We start from the raw sequence: 19,249 nt of genomic DNA, 5'->3' as shown, positions 1-19,249 counted from the left end.
GTCCCCAGGTGTGCCTCCCGGTCCCCAGGTGTGCCCCCCTGTCCCCAGGTGTGCCCCCCCGTCCCCAGGTGTGTCCCCCTGTCCCCAGGTGTTTTCCCCCTGGTCCCCAGGTGTGCCCCCCCGTCCCCAGGTGTGTCTCCCGGTCCCCAGGTGTTTTCCCCCTGTCCCCAGGTGTGTCCCCCATCCCCAGGTGTGTCCCCCCGTCCTCAGGTGTTTCCCCCATCCCCAGGTGTTCCCCCCGGTCCCCAGGTGTGCCCCCCTGTCCCCAGGTGTTCCCCCCTGGTTCCCAGGTGTGTCCCTTAGTCCTCAGGTATGCCCCCTTGTCCAGGTGCCCTCTTTGCTTCTTTAGCTGAGGGTGTAGGCCCCACCCCAGCCAGTGGCCACCTAAGCGCGTGAATCCTTGTGCCAGTCTCTTGGCCACTGGCCGCTCCAAGCCGGGGCTGCATCTGGCGTCCCCAGTCTACTGAGAAACCCTCTTCCTGCCTGCCCCCGGAACATCTCAGAGCCCGTGAGGAAGGAGGGCAGGGTCTGTCGAGGTTTTCTCGTGGGCAGCTCCGGGAGGGTGCTCCGGTTCCCCCCAGGAAGGGCACCTGTTCTAAGCGGCCAGCTCGCAGGATGGCACAGAGCGAGCCCCACAGGCTGCTGCCCAGATCAGGGTGTAGACCTGCCACGGGCACTGAGACTGGGGACCCCTGTGGGTCCCCAGACAGGCAGGCTGGCCTCCGGCTCCGGGAGCGGACTTCCTCACCCGTGTCACTTCACAAACACGGGCGCCTGGTGTGCCAGATCTGTTAGTGTCAGCGGCTTCTGTGAAAAGCTGAGCGGGGGACTCCCGCCCCGAGATAGCGCAGCGCGTGCCGAAGCTCAACCCCAAGAAGTCGTGTGGTGGGCATCCGGGGAGGCCTGCTGGTACAGACAGGACACCTCCGCCGGGGAGCACGGGGGTCCCTGGCTCACGCCTCCCACCTGGGCAGACACATTCGAGAATGGAGCCTAAAGGCAGCCGTGCGTGGAGCTCAGGAGAAAGGGGTGTCGCTCTGGGACGAGGGGGCACGTGCCGTGCAGCTTGGATGCAGAGACGTGCTCTGGGAGGACGGGCAGGTTTTTACGGGGGCAACTTGGGCAGTGGGCAGGGCCACCCCCCGGCCACCGCATTGAGGGACAGCGGCCAGCAGATGCACAGAGCACCTCCTGCCACGGGGGGCACGGGCTGACAGCCAGTGGGCAGGAAGACGGGGTGGTGGGGTCCTGTGTGAGAGATGACTCCGGCATGCACTGTACTTTGCCGAGAAAGGTCTGGAAGCACACAGCCAACCGGAAACTCCTGGGTTACCTGGGAATGCTGCTCCCTCCACCTGGGTGTTCAGCCATCTCTCAGTCTCCACGCTCTGGTCCTCTTTCAGCCCAGGCTGCCGCCGTCAGGGGGCTTCCTTCCCCGGGGACCTGTCTGGGGCCTGGCTGCACCCCCAGCGAGATGCATGTAACCGCCAGGCACTTGGTGTGGGAGGAGCCCGAGGAGCCTGCCTGGGAACCGGCTGCCGCTGTCCTTGCCCTGCCTGTGGCCTTGCGGCCCGCTCTGCTCCAGATCTGCATGTCCCAAGCCCAGAGAGCTGAGTTCCATGGCAGCCACCCCATCAGTGGGGACCCTGCCCCCCGGCCTGGGTCCCCCTGGCCACTCTGCTTGCCGCGGGCCGAGCCCCCTCGTCCGCAGAGGGTGGGCGGCTGGTGTCCGACTGTGGCTGGCACCCCTGGCAGGGGGCTGTCACTACCGCGGCCCCCCTGCCCGCCGGGCTGGATGGCTTCCTTCAGCGCCCCGTGCCCCCAGCTTCGCCCACCTCCATGCCCCCACCCGGCCCTCGGGGCCATGCCAGGACTGCAGAGTTCTGACATCTCAGGCTGCCCTGGGCCTGTGGGCACCCTGGGCTGCAGGTGGAGTTGGGCTGGGTAGGGTGGGGACCCCCCGAGAGGGCCAGGAACAGCGTCCCCACACCCCCGGCCCGGTGCCCTTCAGGATGACCTCGTCCTGACCCCGGCCTCGGTGTCACTCGGAGAGGAGGAGCCCCGGCTCACTGGGAGCACTGGGACCTTGAGCCCTCAGTTCACTGCCCCGCCCTGACCTCGGAAGTCTCGGGAAGCAAGCAAAGGGGAGCGCCTGCGTGCCCTGCTGCGGGGCTGTGGGACGACACCAGTGCACTGTCCAGGGCTTGCCCTGGGAGCCCTGGATGGCAGCGGGGCTGTCAGGGAGGACTCAGACCCAGGAGCGGATATGGAGCCTCTTGTGAGCCCACAGGGCCTGGGCGGGGCAGGCTGGGAGGAGGCCCTGGAGGAGGGCGTGGGGGGCAGGGAGACTTGGGACTGGGAGGGGCCGGGGCAGCGGGCCTGCTGAGTGGGGGGCGAGGGACTGGAGAGAAAGGCAGTTCCTGATGGTCCCCTCCCCAGGGGCTGGCTTTCCTCCGGCCCCTCCCTCCCGATGACCGCGTCTGCACCGAGGCTGCAGCCCTGTGCCCGCGCCCACACCTGCCCGGAGACCCGCCGCGGCCTTCCTGGTACTGGGAGCCCTGCTCACCCCCGCCCTGGGTGGCTCGGACCCCCGCGGGGGCCCTGTAGCCAAGTGGAGGAGGGGCTCTGCATCTGTGCTCAGCAGTGGCTGGTGCCCCCGCCCCCCCACCCCCACCCCTGGGCCCCCGGCACGCAGCCTGGGCTAGACATGGCGGGGGAGGGCAGGCCAGGGAGGGCATGTTCAGCGTGGCGTGTTCCCAGTGAGGTGGCCCTCCGTCCTGGCGGGGCTGGGAGTTGGCAGGAACCCAGTGGGGCTCCTCCTGCTGCCCACGGCCAGCCTGGTCACCGCAGATGGCCCTGGCCGACCCGCCTGGGGTGTCCGTGTGTCCAGGAGTGAGCAGCCCCCCGGGCGGGCGGGGGTCTGTGTCTCGGGTGCCGCACTCTGGTCACGGGGCAGGTGGGATGCCGGGGTCCTGAAGCACCCAGTGGCCGCCCGTCACCCTGCCCTGCCTCCTGGGTGATCTCACTGACTGTCCCATCTTCCGTGTCTGACCTGCCCCAGCACCGTCAGCCGAGGTCTCACGCTCACCCGTGCGGCTGTTTCTTCTCTTTTGTTCACGGCCATGCTGCGGGGCTCGCCTACCTTAGTTCCCCGACCAGGGATCAAACCCGCGCCCCTGTGCTGGGCGTGCAGGGAGGTCCCTGAGGCCGCTGCTTCTGGAGGGTCTTTCTGGCGCTGGGAGGCCCCCGGCGTCCTCGCAGCACACGTGGCCCCGAGCCCCTCTCCTGTGCTCAGACGGGTGGGGTCGTGGGACGTGGGGGGCCCTGCCGCTTCTTGCTCGCGGTGCTCCATCTCATGATGCGGGTCTTTTCACCGCGTTGCTCTCTGTCCTGGAAATCACTCCAGAGACTCTCGGAAGTCTGGGATGAAGACGGACACTTCAGTGTGCCCAGGGGCCCCGCCAGTGCAGACGCACCTCAGACCAAGTCCCTAGGGACCCCGGGTGTCCCTGGCTCTGCACATGGAGCTTCTTAGAGACCCTCTCACTTCTGTGCACCTTCCCTGCAGCCCCCGTGTGGCCGTGCAGACAGACTGGGTCCCTGTCTCCTCATCCCCGAGGCTGCCAGAGCCCAGGTTGCGCCATGGGCGGCCCCTGGGGCAGGAATGGGCACCATTCTCTGCTCTCTTTCTTCTCTGGATTTTTGTGTTCTCTCAGATGTCAGCTAAATCCTGCATGACCTTGTCAGTTCTTGGCTTTGAGGATTTTCCATGTTTTTTCAAGTGTTTTGAGTCACTTTTACAAAGGAGGTTGGTCCCAGTGGTCTGCCCACAGGATGGGGATTGCTGGGCACTCTTGGGACGCTGGGCACCAGTGGTCCCTGATGGGTGGGAACCCAGCCTGTCCACACCACCCAGGGGCCCTCTGTGTGTGCGCTGCGTGTGGTGCAGTGCCCTGGGCTCCCGCACACGGCACTGGTCACCACGGCCGCGCCTCCCCTGCATGGCCACGGCGCCTTACTGAGGGCAGAGGTCGGTGGACTGGGCCGTCAGCACACCTGTGCCTGGACAAGCACGGGGCTGAGTTGGAGGTCCTTCTGGGCCTGTGCGCACAGCCGGGGAGAGTTCCGGGTGCATCCAGTGTCCGCCGGCCATTCCATCAGACCCGTGAGGGGAGTGAGGGGAGGGGCTGCTGGAAGGCCGTGAGCCGGGCGGCTGCTCCATGACTCTGCGTCGCGGTCGCGGCCATGGCACTGGCCGTGGGCTCCGGCCCTCCTCGGCATCTCCGAGCGGGGCGGCCAGGGCTCCCGTACCTGCTCGCCTGCTTTGAAGGCGGGTCAGTGTGCTGGGAATGTCCTCCTGTGAGTCCTGAGACGGGAGATGCTCTGTTTCAGACCCCAGACCAGTGAGCGATCGCCAGCCACCAGGGCCAGCGAGGTCACTGGCCTCGAGGAAGTGTCTGGCCACTGCCTCAGAGCACGTTTACAGAGACGGGCAAGCATCGCGGCATGCACCACGCAGGTCCCTCGTCCAGCAAGGGTCTGGGCGCTTAAGCCTGGCTCAGTTCGGGCAAGGGGGTCCTGCCGATCTGGGAGGTGCTCCTGTCGTCTGCCATTCACTCAACATGTTTCCTTCTCCTGCAGAGCTCGTGATCCGTGGAGCCAAGCCCCCCCTTGGGACTCATGTGCATCATCTTCTTTAAGTTTGATCCTCGCCCTGTTTCCAAAAATGCATACAGGTAACCCCCCGGGCTGCACCCACTGTCCCGCTCAGCCTCGGGAGCCCACCATCCTTGGGAGCCTGCGTGGGCACCGCATGCGGGGTGGGGGCACAGGCCAGCACCCGGGTCCCCCCACAGCAGCTGCTCAATAGGTCCCACAGGGGGTTCCTCCTGGGGCAGGGACCCCGAGTCAATGTGCAGAGGTGCTCAGACTTAGCCGCTGGAGACGGCCGCGTGGCAGGACGGAGGATGGAGTGGACGTGCACACAGCCCCATGCCCCCAGCTGGGGACCTGGCGGCAGCAGGACAGAGTGGTAGCGAGGGAGACTGGCCTGGGGGCTGGAGTCCCGGGCCAGCAAGCAGCCAGCATCGTGAGGGCCGCCTGTGCAGGGGTCAGGGGCACTGGGGGACCCGCCGGAGCAGGCAGGAGGCTGAGGCCAGGGAGGGGCCGCTGGCTCTGGGGGGCACCCCTCTGTCTTCCAGCTCCATGGTGGGGACCCCCCAACACTGATCCACACGGAGAGGGAGGCTGGGTTGTGACCCCCAGCCACAGACAAGTCACTGGTGCAGCTGCTGTGAAGTCGCCGTTGTCCCAGGGCCTGGGTCATTTCAGCTGCTTCTCTGGTACCTGACGTGTGGCTGAGGTCACTCACTCCAGGCCAGGGAATGAGCGGTGCCCAGCGTCCCCTTCCTGCGGGGGAGTAGGCCGCAGGGCCAGGCTGGGGGCTGGGAGCTGGCCCTCGACAGCCCCCAGCAGAGCGAGCTGGGAGTCGGGGTCCAGCCAGTGGACAGAGCCCCAGGACTGTGATTACAGCAGGGAGCTCTAACGTGGGATTATTAGCTACTGTGGGGTCAGGATGCCCGGGGGCAGAGCCTGCCCTCCACCCCTGGGCTGAGCCCCAGCCCGGGCTGGCACACTGGGTGGCCAGAAGCTCTCTGGGCACTTGGAGATCTGCCTGCTTGCACTGGCCACCGTCTGGGCTGTGCCCCGAGTCAGGGAGCGAAAACCTCTCCCCAGCAGCATCCCTCCAGTGCCCTCTGCTGACAACACTGGGCCCACAGCCGCTGCAGAGCCCTGGGAAGGGCGGCGGTGGACGCTGGTGCCACGCTGCCGAGCTCTCCTGCGATCCGGGCCCACCGCGTGAGAGCGCGTGTCCTGTGGGCTGTTCGGCAGAGTGCCCTCGGGGGTGTGGGGGGAGGGAGACAGCGTGGCTGGTGGGGGGCTGGGGTACATCTGGGAGGCTGGGGCACGTGCAGGGGCCTGGGCTGCATGAGTGGCTCGGCAGAGTAGCTCCAGGCCGAGGCCGTCTGGACCCCTCGTCTGTGCCCTGCGCTGCGCCCCTGTGTTGCCACCCCACTGCCCTCTGTTTTGGGGCACCCACCCCTCCTCACGTCACCTCCCATTGCCATCACCCCCGGCACGACCCCTCAGGTGCCCTTGGGTTTGACTTGCCTTCCAGGCTGTGCACCCGGCCACATGCACTGGTGTCGGACCTTCCTGGGGCTGCCCTTGGCTTGACACGCCCGCCCCACCCCCCATGCCCTGCCTGGGTATGACCCCTGTGGGAGGTCCCGGCCTCTGTGCCCCCATGCCTGTTGTTGCCCAGCACTTTGCCTCCATATTTTGCCAAATGATGGAAATCTTGAATCAGGTGACCCCGAGTTCACAGGGGGTGTGTCCTGCGGGGGCGGTTTCTGACCTCAAAGGGGTTGCTGCTCTTGAATGGGCCCATGGCCAGAGCTTGCAGGTGGCCTCCGGGAGGAGAGTGACCCTGGCCCACGACAGGTGAGACCAGGCGGTCTGGTCCTGTGGCTTCAGGGGACTGACCCCTGCAGCATCAGAGACCCCGCCAGCCAGCACCTGCGTTGCCCCCAGGGCCCCAAGCTGAACACCTCGCTGAGACGATAATTGTGTGGGTGTTGGGGTACACAAGCCAGTGTTCCCAGTGTTCCCCACAAGCCAGTGTTCATGGAGCCAGGCGTCCATGTGAACGGTACTCTTGGGCAGTTTTGAGGAGTACGGGCTGGTCCCCGGCCCCACACCAGCCCATGCTGCTCGCAGGGTCCCTCATCAGAAACAGACGCTGGGTCTCCGGGAGCCTTCAGGGTGACCCCACCCACTTGACTACCACCTGTGTGTGGAGTTGTTTCTGTTGTCTTTTGGGGTATCTGGGCCCTGCCAAGCCTCACTCAGGATTTCAGTTCCCTGATTAGGGATCACACTGCACCCCCCACAGCAGAAGCACGGAGTCTTAACCACTGGACTGCCAGGGAAGTCCCTCTAGAGCTCAGGGTAGCTTTGAATGTTCATTTAGACCTGTTGGGGAGGTTGTGTTTGCTGATCGTGGCCATGGACTTCCTAGATCGAAAGCCGAAAAACTGGAGGCAGAGGAACAGCTTGTTGTTTTTTAGTCATTAAGTCACGTGGGACTGTTTTGCGACTGCATGGCCTGTAGCCCCTTAGGCTCCTCTGTTCGTGGGGTTTCCCAGACAAGAGTACTGGAGCGGGTTACCACGCCCTTCTCCAGGGGCTCTTCCCGCACAGTTATTTTAAGTGGCAAAAGTGACCAGAAACTTCGTACCTCAAAACCAGTGCTCTGAAAACATCAACATGTTTTCTAGTTGCCAAATAAATACTTGTATGATTCGTAATACTGAACAGGAAGGGAATACAGAGAAATCCTCAGCTGCCCCCTCCCAGAGACGCCCCAGAGTGCAGGAGGGAGCAGCCCTGGGACGCCCTCAGCGCTGCTGGGGGTTTCACGGCGTCCTCAGGGAAGGGGCCCGTGGGCCAGAGGAGGCGCCTGGTGCCCTGTCCCTGGTGACTGGGGAGTGGGGCTGGGCCGAGTCCGCTTTCCCCTTCCCGCGGGCTTGCGTCCTGACTACTGAGGCACCGCTGTCTTGGTAACAAGAGGAAAACCAAGGCTGTTCCCAAGAGACCGTCTGCCCACGTTAGACCTCCGGAGTTCCCCCGAGACCATCCGCCCACGCGAGATGCTCCAGTTCCCGTGAGACCCTTCTCTGTGCTCTCTCCTCAGGCTTATCCTGGCCGCCAACAGGGACGAGTTCTACCACCGGCCGGCCAGGGCTGCAGACTTCTGGGGGAGCAACAACGAGGTCCTCAGCGGTGAGTGTCCCCGCCGCCCTCCACGCGCCTGGTGCCCCGGGGAAGCGGCCGGAAGGTGGGGGCTGTACCTGGATCCACCCTCTGCTGGGGCTGGCCCTGCGCGAGTCCGGGCTGCTGTCCTTGAGGCAGCCTGGTGGCATGTGTGCGTGTGTGAGTCCGGGCCGCTGTCCTCGAGGCAGCCTGGCGGAACATGCGCATGCGCAGCCGCACGCGGTTATGGTACCCTCGAGCACCCCTGGCCCCAGGGAGGGCCGCTGGAGTTTGGGGGCCGATGGGGGGCCTGTGGAGCAGACGGGCCCCTTGGGAGCAGCTCCCGGCACCCAAAGGGCGTGTACGTGTGCATGGGCCAGGGCCCTTGGACATCCATGGAGGCTTCCTGTGTGCAGAGTTGGGCAGAGGAGGCTGGGCACAGGGAGGACGAGCAGGTCCTGCGGGAGGTGGGGAGAGCACTGGGGGTGGGGTGGGGTGGGGCGGGCCGGCCCCTGCGCCCTGAGCTCTGGGCGTGGCGGTCCTGTGTGTGGGGTCTTTGCCTGGGCTGGCCTGGCTTCCCAGAGGCGTGGGAGCCACTGGAGGAGGACTGAGGGGAGCCCGTGGGCATGGCCAAGGAACATTCTGGGTTTGCTGTTGTTCAGTTGCAAAGTCATCACCAACTCTCTGCGACCCTGTGGACTGCTGCACGCCAGGCCTCCCTGTCCATCACCAACTCCTGGAGCTTGCTCAAACTCATGTCCATCGAATAGGTGATGCCATCCAACTGTGTCATTCTCTGTTGTCCCCTTCTCCTGCCTTCAGTCTTTCCCAGCATCAAGGTCTTTTCAAATGAGTCAATTCTTCGTGTCAGGTGGCCAAAATATTGGAGTTTCAGCTTCAGCATCAGTCCTTCCAATGAATATTCAGGACAGATTTCCTTTAGGATGGACTGGTTGGATCTCCTTGCAGTCCAATGGACTCTCAAGAGTCTTCTCCAACACTACAGTTCAAAAGCATCAATTCTATGGTGCTCAGCCTTTTTTATGGTCCAACTTTGATATCCATGCATGACTACTGGGAAAACCATAGCTTTGACAATACAGACTTGTGTTGGCAAAGTGATGTCTCTGCTTTTAATATGCTGTCTAGGTTTGTCATAGGTTTTTTTGCATCTTACCCAAAGTCTTTGCCTATCGTGAGATTGTAAAGATACCTTCCTCTATGTGGTTCTGGAAGCCTTCTGGTTTTGTTTATGCTTAGGTCTGTGATTTCTGTGAAATGCCAGCCTGCCAGGTCTTCATTTGATTGTGGTCACTCTTGGTCATTTGGAGAGAACCGTCATCCTTTTTTTTTATAGTTGGTTTACAGTGTTGCGTTAGTTTCTCCTGTTCAACACAGTGATTCAGTCTTACGTATGTGCATATATATTTTTTCATAGTGTTTTCTGTTATGGTTTATCACAAGATGTTGCGTATAATGTTTTGTGCCATGTGGTAGGACCCTGTTTATTCGCCCTATATACACGAGTTTGCTTTTGCTAACCCAAACTTCCTCTCCCGCTCCCTTGGCAACCACAAGTCCATTCTCTGCGTCTGTGAGTCTGCTTGTTTTGTAGATAAGTTCATTTGTGTCACATTTTATTTTTAGAGTATTTATTCGGCTGTACTGGGTCTTAGTTGCGGCATCAGGAATCTTTAGTTGCCACATGCAGGATCTAGTTCCCCGACCAGGGATCGAACCTGCGCCCTCTACATTGGGAGCACAGAGTCTTAGCCACTGGGTCCTATTTTAGAGTCCACATACAGGCCATACCAGGTGGTGTTTGTCTGTCTTTGTGTCACTGACTTCACTCAGTATGACAATCTCTGGGTTTTACCCATGTTGCTGCAGATGGCATTATTTTGTTCTTCTTATGGCTGAATAGTATTCCATGGTGTAAATACACCACATCTTCATCCATTCATCTGTTGATGAACATTTACTGTGCTTTTACATTGTGATTGTTGTAAATAGTGCTGCAGTGAACACTGGGGTGTGTGGGTCTTTCCACGTTAATTTGTCCAGATACATACCCAGGAGTGGACTTGTTGGATTGTATGGTAGTTCTGTGTTAGTGTTCTAAGGAACCTCCATACTGGTCTTCATAGTGGCCGCACCAGCGTGCACTCCCCCCAGCGGTGTCAGAGGGCTCCCTTTTGTCCGTGCTCTGGCAGAGCTCCTCTTGACCACGTGAGCGACCGGGCACCAAGCGGGGCTCTTCGTTCAGTCAGGTCTGCCTGACACGTGTCCTCAGCACACGTCTTTCCTGTAACATTTTCCTATGTGTTTTGAAAATCATTTGGTGCTCTTGTAAATGATAATTAAATTTTCATTTTCCAGTTTTTGTTAGTATTTACTCATTAGTTATGGAAGGCTTTTTTTTTTTTTTGTAGATTCTCTTTGGATCTTTTTCACGTACAAATAAGGGCAGTTTTATTTCAATACTTCTTTCAGATCTTTCCCTCTTTTAGTTCTACTATTGTAATTTCCCTGGAGGAGGATAAGGCAACCCACTCCAGTATTCTTGCCTGGTAAGTCCCATGGACAGAAGAGCCTGGCAGGCTACAGTCCATGGGGTCGCAAAGAGTAGGACATGACTGAGCGACTTAGCGCGTACTGTTAGAGTTTATTAGTGTTGTAATAATAATGTGTTAGTGACTTAGTTGTTTTCACCCCAGTCTTCAAGCAAGTGACCCCGCCGGCCTAGGAGCTCATTGCTGGTGGCTGTAGCCACCTTGCCAGCCCAGGGTGGGCCCGTGGTCGTGGAAGGTTATAGCAGGAGGGCTCCCAGTGAAGCCTGGTCCTGCCCAGGGACGACAGCCAGTGTCCCTGCACCTGGCTGGGGCCTGGCGTGGTTCCCGTGGCAGAACTGGTGCTGCGTGTGCCCCAGCCTGATGCCCACCAGGTGCCAGCATGTGTGTGTGTGGGGCCGGAGGTCCCAGGGACGGCGGGTGTTGTCCCTGATGAAGGTCACCCCGCAGATCTGTGGGCCTGCAGGCTGCCTCATCCCGCAGAGTTTGAGCCCTGGGCGGCCCCAGGGCTGCTGGTGACACTGTCGTCTGCTGCAGGGCTGGACATGGAGGAAGGCAAGGAGGGCGGCACGTGGCTGGGTGTCAGCACACGGGGCAAGCTGGCCGCGCTCACCAACTACTTGCAGCCGCGGCTGAACCATGATGCCCGGGGCCGAGGTACGGGGCTGCGGGCTCGCGGACAACTGCAGGCGCGGGAGGCGGGGTGAGGAGAGGGCTCTGCAGCCCCCTGGCTGGTGACGCCGGGAGCCACCTCGGCCTGGCTGCGGCCTGGCTCCTGACGGCTGTGTGGTCACCCCCGCCCTGTGGACACACACTGTCCCCCTGACGTCCCCTTGTGCTGGACCTCCCCGTGGGGGCTCAGCAGGAGGCTGTTCAGAGTCAGGAGTCTCAGCACTCATCTCCTTGGCTGCCAGTTGGTGAGGGGGTGCTGGCCCGGGGGGACGGTTGTCTCCCGGGAGAGGGGCTCAGTCCTGCCGCCCTCCCATGGGCATGTGTCCCCTGCCACAGGTGAGCTCGTGGCCCAGTTCCTGACCTCGGACATGGACAGCTTGTCCTACCTGAAGAAGGTCTCAGCCGAAGGCCACCTGTACAACGGCTTCAACCTCATCGCAGCCGACCTGAGGTGGGTCTTCAGGTGGGGACGCCCCCTTGTGCTACCCGGGATAGGGCCGAGGGCAGCGAGGTGACCCCAGGTCCTCTGAGGGCTCGGGAGCTGTCTGTCGGCCTGTCCGGAGCCGCCAGGGGGCCGCGATGCCAGCCAAGCCAGACATGGGCCCTGTGGGCAGAGGACGTGGGGCTAGGGGCGAGGGGCGTTCCCCGCCCGGGGTGGGGGGACAGCGAGAGGCGGGGAGAGGCCTGTCCCCAAGGTGGGAGGAGCTGTTCACCCGCGGAGGTTGGGGCCCTGGAGCCCTGGGCATCCGTCCTGGCCGTGAGGTCCAGGAGCCGGGCTGCTGGGCCCTGCGGGGGCCCTGGGGACGCAGCGGTCGGGTTGTGGGCAGGCCCGTGTTGATGCACAGAGAGGTGTCGGGCTGATTGGGCACAGGTGGCTCGTAACAGTGGCGCCTGTGCGGAAGGGTGTGGCCCCAGTGGCCCCAGCTGACCCTCTCTGCCCTCGGCTGCAGCACAGAGAAGGGAGACGTCGTTTGCTACTATGGAAACCGGGGGGAGCGGGAGCCTGTCATCTTGGTGCCAGGTGAGGCCGCCCCGGGGGGTGGCGCGGGGTGGGCTGCTTCCCTGGGGGCCCCTTGCCGCTTTCCGGGCCTGGGGCTCTGCTGGTGTCTCTCTTGGGGCTGTTTGCAGCCGTTCATGCCCCCTGTGGCCAGTGGTGGCTGTGGCCTCACCTGGCCCACAGGCGGGCTGCTTCCGCCCATGCGGAGCCCTTCGTGCCCCCAGTTTGTGACCCTGTGGCAGCACCAGGACCCCCCCCACGCTGCCCTCAGCCACGCCCAGAGAGGCTGCCCGTCTGCAAATTGCTGCTGGGATGGAATTCTTGTCACCTCCCGACTGCTGTGTTGTCCCAGAGCCTACCGCGCCTGATCCCTGTCGCTTTCTGTTTCTTTAAACAATTCTATCTATTTATTCATTCTTGGCTGTGCTGGGTCTCCCTTGCTGCGGGCTCTCCCTAGTTGTGGCGAGCGGGGCTGCTCCTACTGGAGTGTGTGGGCTGCTCCCTGTGGTAGCTTTCCTTGTTGCGGGGCAGGGGCTCTAGGGCAGGCCCCGCAGTTGTGGCGCAGGGGCAGAGATGCTCCACGGCACATGGGGACTTCCCGGGTCAGGGGTCGAACCCCTGTCTCCTGCATTGGCAGATGAATTCTTTACCACTGAGCCACCAGGGAAGCCCTCCATGTTACTTTAAAAGAAAAAAAGGAACTGCTCCATCAAGCCGTGACCACGCAGCATCCAGCCCACCCGTTAGAGTATGCCTTCAGTCGCTTTCACTGTCCCTAAAGTGGTGCAGCCGCCATCAAGATCCAACTCCAGAAGGGAAGCTCACCCCATGGGGCTGTTACCCCCCAGCCCTGGAGACCGCCGTCTGCTTTCTCTCTCTGTGGGTTTGCCCACTCTCCGTATCTTATGTAGACAGGCGCAGACAGTACCGGCCTTTGTGTCTGGCCTTTCCCTTTGAGGAACGCTTTCAAGGTTCATCCTTCTGTGGTGTGAGGGTTCCGTTCCTGTTTGTGACTGAATAGTATTCCATCCTGTGGGTTTTCTGCCTCATTTATCCCTTGCCCATTGAAGGATGCTTGGCTGTCCCCGCTATTGGGTGCTGTGAATGTTGGTTCCACGTTTCAGTGTGGGTACCGTCATCTCTCTTGTGTCGGTACTTTGAGTGGAGTTGGCAGATTATAAAGTAACTGAACATTTGATGAGTTGCCAGCCTATTTCCCAAAGCAGCTGCACCATTTTGCATTGCCAGCAGCAACTTTTCGAGTCTCGCCAGGACTTGTCACTGGCTGACTTCTCATTGCAGCTGTCCCCAGCGTGATGTGGTCACACTGTGGCCTTGGTTTGCATTTCCATGGTAGTTAATAACATTGAGCAACTTTTCACCTGTTTGTTGGTCATTCTTGTGTCTTACTCAGAGAAATGTTTACTCAGTCCTATCTCTCTTTTTCAGTTGGGTCATCTTCTGTTATTGAATTGCAAGAATTATTTTATGTGTTCTAAATACAAGTCTCCCATCAGATATTGATTTTTCTAATGTTTTCTTCTGTCCTGTCTTCCCACCTTCTCGTTGGTGTCTTCTGAAGCACGTCATTTAAAATTTTGATGACGTCCAGTTTACGTGTTGGCACCTGGGGCATCCCAGGGTCGGGCTTCCTGACCCCGGCTGACCCTGGCGGGCAGCCTCCTGGCCTGAGGCTGCGGGGTTCCCAGCCTGAACCTTCCCAGTTGGCCCCCACCTTGGGCCTCCCCTACTTAGGGACGGACCTTCCCCCGGTGGATTCCGATCACCCGAGCCCTCCCCACAGCCAGGGCTGGCAAGTTCCTGGAGACGGAGGTGTGCAGAGAAGGAGTGGGTGGGTGGAGTGTGGGTCACAGTCCCCCCGCCCCCATGCTGGCAGAACCCCTGGCCTCCTGCAGGGACCTACGGGCTGAGCAACGCGCTGCTGGAGACGCCCTGGAGGAAGCTGTGCTTCGGGAAGCAGCTCTTCCTGGAGGCCGTGGAGCGGGGCCGGGAGCTCCCCAGGGACGCGCTGGTGGCCCAGCTCCTGGACGTGCTCAGCAATGACGAGGCGTGAGTGCCCCCCGCACACACACCGAGGCTCTGTGAGCCGGCTGCTTCAGTTCGTGGGGCCCGTGTGGTTGGGCCCCGGGCAGCCCTGGGGGGACCTGGCACAGGGACGGGCTGGCAGTCGCTGTCCCGTGGCCCCTACAGCGGAGCCCCGAGTAACAGGCTGAGTGGGGGTTCCGGGCCCTGACCTGGACGTGCAGGGAGCAGCTCGTGTGGCTCCCCCACCCAGTCTGGTAGGCTCCCGGGCGCTGCAGGGCTGCGGGCTGGCAGCAAGAACGCCGCCTCTGTCCTTCAGGCAGCTGCCAGACCCGGCCATTGAGGCCCAGGGCAGGGAGTACGTGCGACCCATCCTCAGCAAGTACGCGGCCGTGTGCGTGCGCTGCCCGGACTATGGCACCAGGTACGACAGGCAGGCGCAGGTGCTGCCTCCGCCCTTCCTGGTTGGGAGCCCTGTGGTGGTGCTGGGAGCCCCGGGTGCTCTGCCTCGTCAGCCCAGGGCCCACCGGCCGAGTGGTGGGGGGTGGTCCCGCTGGGCAGAAACCTGTGGGGCCCTCAGCTCAGTGCCCCCCCGCCGCCCTGAGGCCCAGAGGCACTGGGTCTGAGAGCCCCGAGACCGGAGCCAGGCTGGAGCCCAGCGAGGCCCCTCCCACCTCCGATCTGCACCTTTCGGGACGGAACATGGGCCCTGGGCTCTTTCAGGACCAACACGGTCATCCTTGTGGATGCAGACGGGCACGTGACCTTCACGGAGCGCAGCATGCTGGGCTCGGACCCCACCCGCTGGGAGACCACTACCCATGAGTTCCGGCTGCAGAGCTAGCCCACAGCCACTGTGGCTGGGGCTCCCGGGAGGCCCTGTCATAGGTGCTGCCTGTGACCTGGCCAGCGTCCCCCAGGGCAGAGCCCTCTGTGTGAACTGTCTGCGTCCCCGGGTCTAGCTCGGGGTCCAGCCTTAGGCCCTGGAAATGACAGTGGCCTGCAGTCAGGGTGCTGGGCCTCCCCTGCCTGTGTGTAGAGCCCCATGTAACACACGTCATGCAGGCGTGCACACATTGCAGGCCATGGGCATGTGCACATGTGCTCAGACGCACACATGCTCTAGGCGTGCCACCCACAAGAGCCGGCCCCGTGGCGAGTGCCTCTCATCCTCATGCGCTTCGTCCCGTGAGTCTCGCTGCGATCCAGACACAAGGGTGGATGTCCGCTTCAGAGCAGCCCCTCCTGTCCTGGCCATGGCCTTTGCTGCCCTCAGCCCTGCTCCTGGAAGGGGACAGACCCTCTGGAGGGATGAAAGCCTGCCCCCTAGAGAGACACAGCCTGGGGCCCGGGGGCGCCGTGTGCATGGGGCCGTCCACGAGGGGCGTCCGTGCGCACTGCGCTGCCTGGGGCTCCGGGGCTCCAGGCAGGCCCATCTCAGGGAGGGCACACAGAGGCCCCTGCCATTCTCCTCCAGAGAAACTAAACATCCTAGGACTCTGTACATGAATGGGAAACGCTGACAATAAAACTGAGGCCGGTGCATTCCACTCCTCGACTGTGAGACAGAATGACCGTGTGGGCTGGGGAGCTGCCCTTTTGGTCCGTAGACCCTGGTGCAGGTGGCGCCCTGCACCCCTGGGGAGCCGTGGGGTCAGGCCTGTGGAGGCCCGTGGGTGGTGGAGGGGCTGTGCACCAGCTAAGGGGGCAGTGGCGTCCGTCCTCCGTGCAGCACTGGGCCCTGGCTTTGGACGAGCACCCTGGTGCTCTTGTCCGCAGCTGGGCCCCGGCACCTGGAGTCCTGCATCCAGTGCGGGCACCCAGCTTCGCTCCGCCTCGGCGGCCGACCCCTGCCTAACCTGGCTTCCTCAGTGTGTTGATGGCTCGGGTGGGCTGGGCACACCCTGGGCCCGCCCTGCCTCCCTAGCCCTCCTCTGTCTCCTCTTCACTCCTCACGGCCCAGTGGGAAGTGGCCCTGTGTGAGGCAGCCTGTGCCGCTCCCCGCCCCTCCACGTCTCGCCCAGCCGCCATTGGCCAGGCCCCTGGCTCTGGCCCAGCCAGCCCCCTCTGTCTGCCTCACAGGCCCCCCATGCAGCCATGCTGGCCTTGGGGTGTCGCTGCGCTGGTGCAGGGCCATCCGGAGAGGCTTTTAGATGTCTGCTGCCCACATTCCCCATGCGCCCTCTGCCCTGTGTTCCTGGGCAGCCCGGGCCCGAGGAAGCAGCTCCAGACTTGGTTCTGTGGATCTGGGCTGACCTGGGCGCCCCCTGGGAGATGACGCTGGGCTCCGGCCCCTCAGGTGACCTTGTCAGGTGTTTCCAGAGGTAATCAGAAGAGAATTGGTAGGAGCGGTGTCCTATGAAAAGGGACACACAGGCACAGGCAGGCACACAGACAGACGCCTGTGAAGGCCGGGGCCAAGCTGCCTCCTGCCCAGGGGCCCCAGACTCAGGGAGGGGGGCCTGCCATCCCCGGGAACCCTCAGAGGGAGCAGGGCCTGTGACGGACACCCTGACCTCAGACGGCCAGCCTCGAACCAGGAGAATAAATCTCTGTTGTGTGAGCCCCTCACTGGCGTACTTTATCTTGGCAGCCGAGCAAAATGAAAAATTGTGACCTTGTTTTACACACCTGTGGAGAACAGGGACAGCCCCGCAGCCCGCAGGCCAGGAGGGGGCAGGGTGAAGCCAGGTGGCCCTTGGGGCCCAGCCGTGCTGGGCTCGCCCACGTGCCCCGCTCTCACTGCTGATCCTGCCCCAGGGCCTTTGCTGTGAGGTTCCCTCTGCCTGAAGGGCTCCTCCCGCAGATGCCCATGCCGCACTCCCCCTCCCCCATCCCGCAGGTCTTTGCTCAAGTCTTGACTGTCACCCTGTCTGAGGCAGCCTCCCCATCTTGGTCTCTGCTGCACAACAGAAAGCCCTTGTCTTGACAGGCTGTGCATTGACCGAGTGTTGCTTGTGTGTCTCCCGGTAGGAACAAGAGCGTGAAGACCTTTTTTCTCTTCCACCCCTGTGTCCTGATGCCCCAGCCAGATAGATAGTAGAGCCAAGGATGACAGTGCTGGCCCTTTGCACACCCCCTTGGCTCAGGCCAGTGTCTGGAAGCGAGGTCTCTGTTGTTTGGCGGATTCAGGACCTGGGTTAGCTGTCTCCTGGAAGGGCCTTTGACATGCCCAGAAGAGGCCTCTGTGTTTGTCACCAGATGCATCTGATCCCTGAGTCCCTGCCAGGGTCTCTTGTGCCCCTTCCCCAATGAACTGCTTGTTCAGCCCCAGGACGGCCGAGTGGAGGTGTGCAGGCACAGAGGCTGGAGGCCTGGGACTGAGCAATGTAGAGGCCCGTCTGTGAGCACAGCCAGTGGGGGACCTCGGGGACCTCGGGTCTAGTCCTGTCTAGCCTAGGCTCCTGGCTCCTATGAGCACACCACCAGCGAGGGATGCAGGGATCTTCAGGTCTAGTCAGTCTGTCGGGCCTGGGCTCCTGTCAGCAGAGATTCCCCCCTCCCCCCTCCCCCCTTCTCGTCTTTTGATCTCCTGTGCTGGCAGAGACCCCCTCAAGTGAGCCAGGCTGAGATGGAAACCCAGAAGCCCAGAGGGAAAGGTTTCCTCCCCCAGCTTGTGCTGGAGTTCCAGCTTCCAGGCATTGATCTTTGTGACTCCGATGCTGGAGCTGGCTGAGGACAGCGGGGTGGTCCCGTGGTAAGGTCCTTGTCTGTCACCTGCTTGGTGCCAGGCCAAGTGGGAAGTTGGCTGTAGTGTGCAGGGCTGAGGTCTCAAGTTTGACTGGGGTAGGTGGGGTTCCTACCTCACCAGGCAATGAAGTGTGGTGAGGCAGCTAGCTGGAGGGTGGTGGGCTGGGGGTTCCCATGGGCTCTGACTGCACTGGGCAAGGCCAGCAGCTGGCCGAGTCCAAGTACCAGACCCTCACAGGGCTCGGTGCCCGCTGTGGAGTGCCTGGTGCCAACCTCATGGCGCAGCCTGGCAAGCAGAGGGAAGGCCTAGATGGGCCTTCAGCTTAGGGACCTACAGCACCCCCTCCCCTGGCTCTTTTTAGGAAATGATTTCAACTTGCTACAAACTTGAAAAATGGAACAAAGAATCCAATATCCTTCCGGAGATCCAATCTCAATACCTTACCTAACCACAGTAAACGTTTACAACCATGAAATTAGCATTGATACAATATGGTTAACTAATCTGCTGACCTTTGTCCCACTAATAACCTTTGCCTGAGCAAAGACCCCCTCATCACACTTAGTTGTTGCTCCTACAGCCCTAGAGGGCTCCCCAGTCTCTCTCTGACTTGAATGATCTTGACATTTTTTGAAAAGCACTGGCCATTTTGGGGGTAGAAGGACCCTCCTGTGGGTTTGTGGGGTCTTTGTGATTACACACGGGTTTTGCCTTTGCGGCTTTAGTATGTCCTTCTCCAGAGGCCCTCCGTATGTCCCTTTATTGGCTTTTCCCCCTCTTTTCTTTTATCGAAGCATCTTGAAGACACAAAGCAACACGTCTTTATCCGCTCTGATGATGGACGTGTGCACCTTTGCTGGGGCGCCTGGCGGAGCGGTCTTCCCAGTTGGCTCCTGCAAAGTCACCGCCTTGGCCTTGCAGCCAGGGAGTGTTGGGGGGTGGGGGGGCTCTGTAACGCCGTCAAACTGACGGGCCCTGTCCGGCCCTCGGTCCGCACCGCCGGCGTTGGCCTGCAGTCGCCTCCGTGCCAGGGGAGCTCCCGCCTTGGCAGGGACAGTCCTGGCTCCTCGCGCAGGACAAGCGAGCCGAGAAGGGCCGGACAGCGGCGCCCCGCTTATCGTTACGCTCACCGCCTTCACACGGAAAGCGTGGAGGCCGGCGTGCCTGCGGTCTCGCCCAGGCCCGAGGCGCGCGCCCTGGGCTCCCACGCCCCGCTCCCGGCGTCCCCCGCGCGCCCTCGCTCCCGGCGTTCCCCGCGCTCCCCCCATTCCCGGCGCCCTCCGCGGCAGCCGTCCTCCGCGCTCCAAGCCCCGCCCCAGCGGCGACCGTTAGCGCGGCGGCCGCCTCAGCGCCCGGTCGCGCCCGCGCAGCCGCGCATTTCATTGGGCCGCGCTCCGCGGCCGCGAGCGCCGCGCGCCGCCTATTGGCGGCCTCCGCAGCCAGCCCGGCGGCTCCCCCAAT

At 62.2% G+C, this 19,249-nt stretch overlaps 1 protein-coding gene across 3 annotated transcripts in view; it reads left to right on the top strand.

Moving 5' to 3' along the window:
- TANGO2 (transport and golgi organization 2 homolog) overlaps positions 1–15,647 on the top strand; it is an 18,465-nt gene extending 2,818 nt beyond the window's left edge. For 2 of the 3 annotated variants that reach the window (XM_043489253.1, XM_043489252.1), the window contains exons 2-9: positions 4,642–4,736; positions 7,757–7,845; positions 10,923–11,042; positions 11,394–11,508; positions 12,008–12,078; positions 13,971–14,124; positions 14,417–14,521; positions 14,821–15,647. In XM_043489253.1, the coding sequence (XP_043345188.1) occupies positions 4,681–4,736; positions 7,757–7,845; positions 10,923–11,042; positions 11,394–11,508; positions 12,008–12,078; positions 13,971–14,124; positions 14,417–14,521; positions 14,821–14,941 (831 nt within the window). In that variant the 5' untranslated portion in view covers positions 4,642–4,680 and the 3' untranslated portion in view covers positions 14,942–15,647. The remainder of the gene's footprint in view (positions 1–4,641; positions 4,737–7,756; positions 7,846–10,922; positions 11,043–11,393; positions 11,509–12,007; positions 12,079–13,970; positions 14,125–14,416; positions 14,522–14,820) is intronic. The other variant, XM_043489254.1, reaches the window with a different exon arrangement.
- The last annotated feature ends 3,602 nt before the right edge of the window (positions 15,648–19,249 follow it).

Source organism: Cervus canadensis, chromosome 1 (assembly GCF_019320065.1).
Source record: "Cervus canadensis isolate Bull #8, Minnesota chromosome 1, ASM1932006v1, whole genome shotgun sequence".
Taxonomy (NCBI): domain Eukaryota; kingdom Metazoa; phylum Chordata; class Mammalia; order Artiodactyla; family Cervidae; genus Cervus; species Cervus canadensis.
Note: the sequence above shows the minus strand (reverse complement) of the source record. Positions and strands in the feature narration are given on the sequence as shown.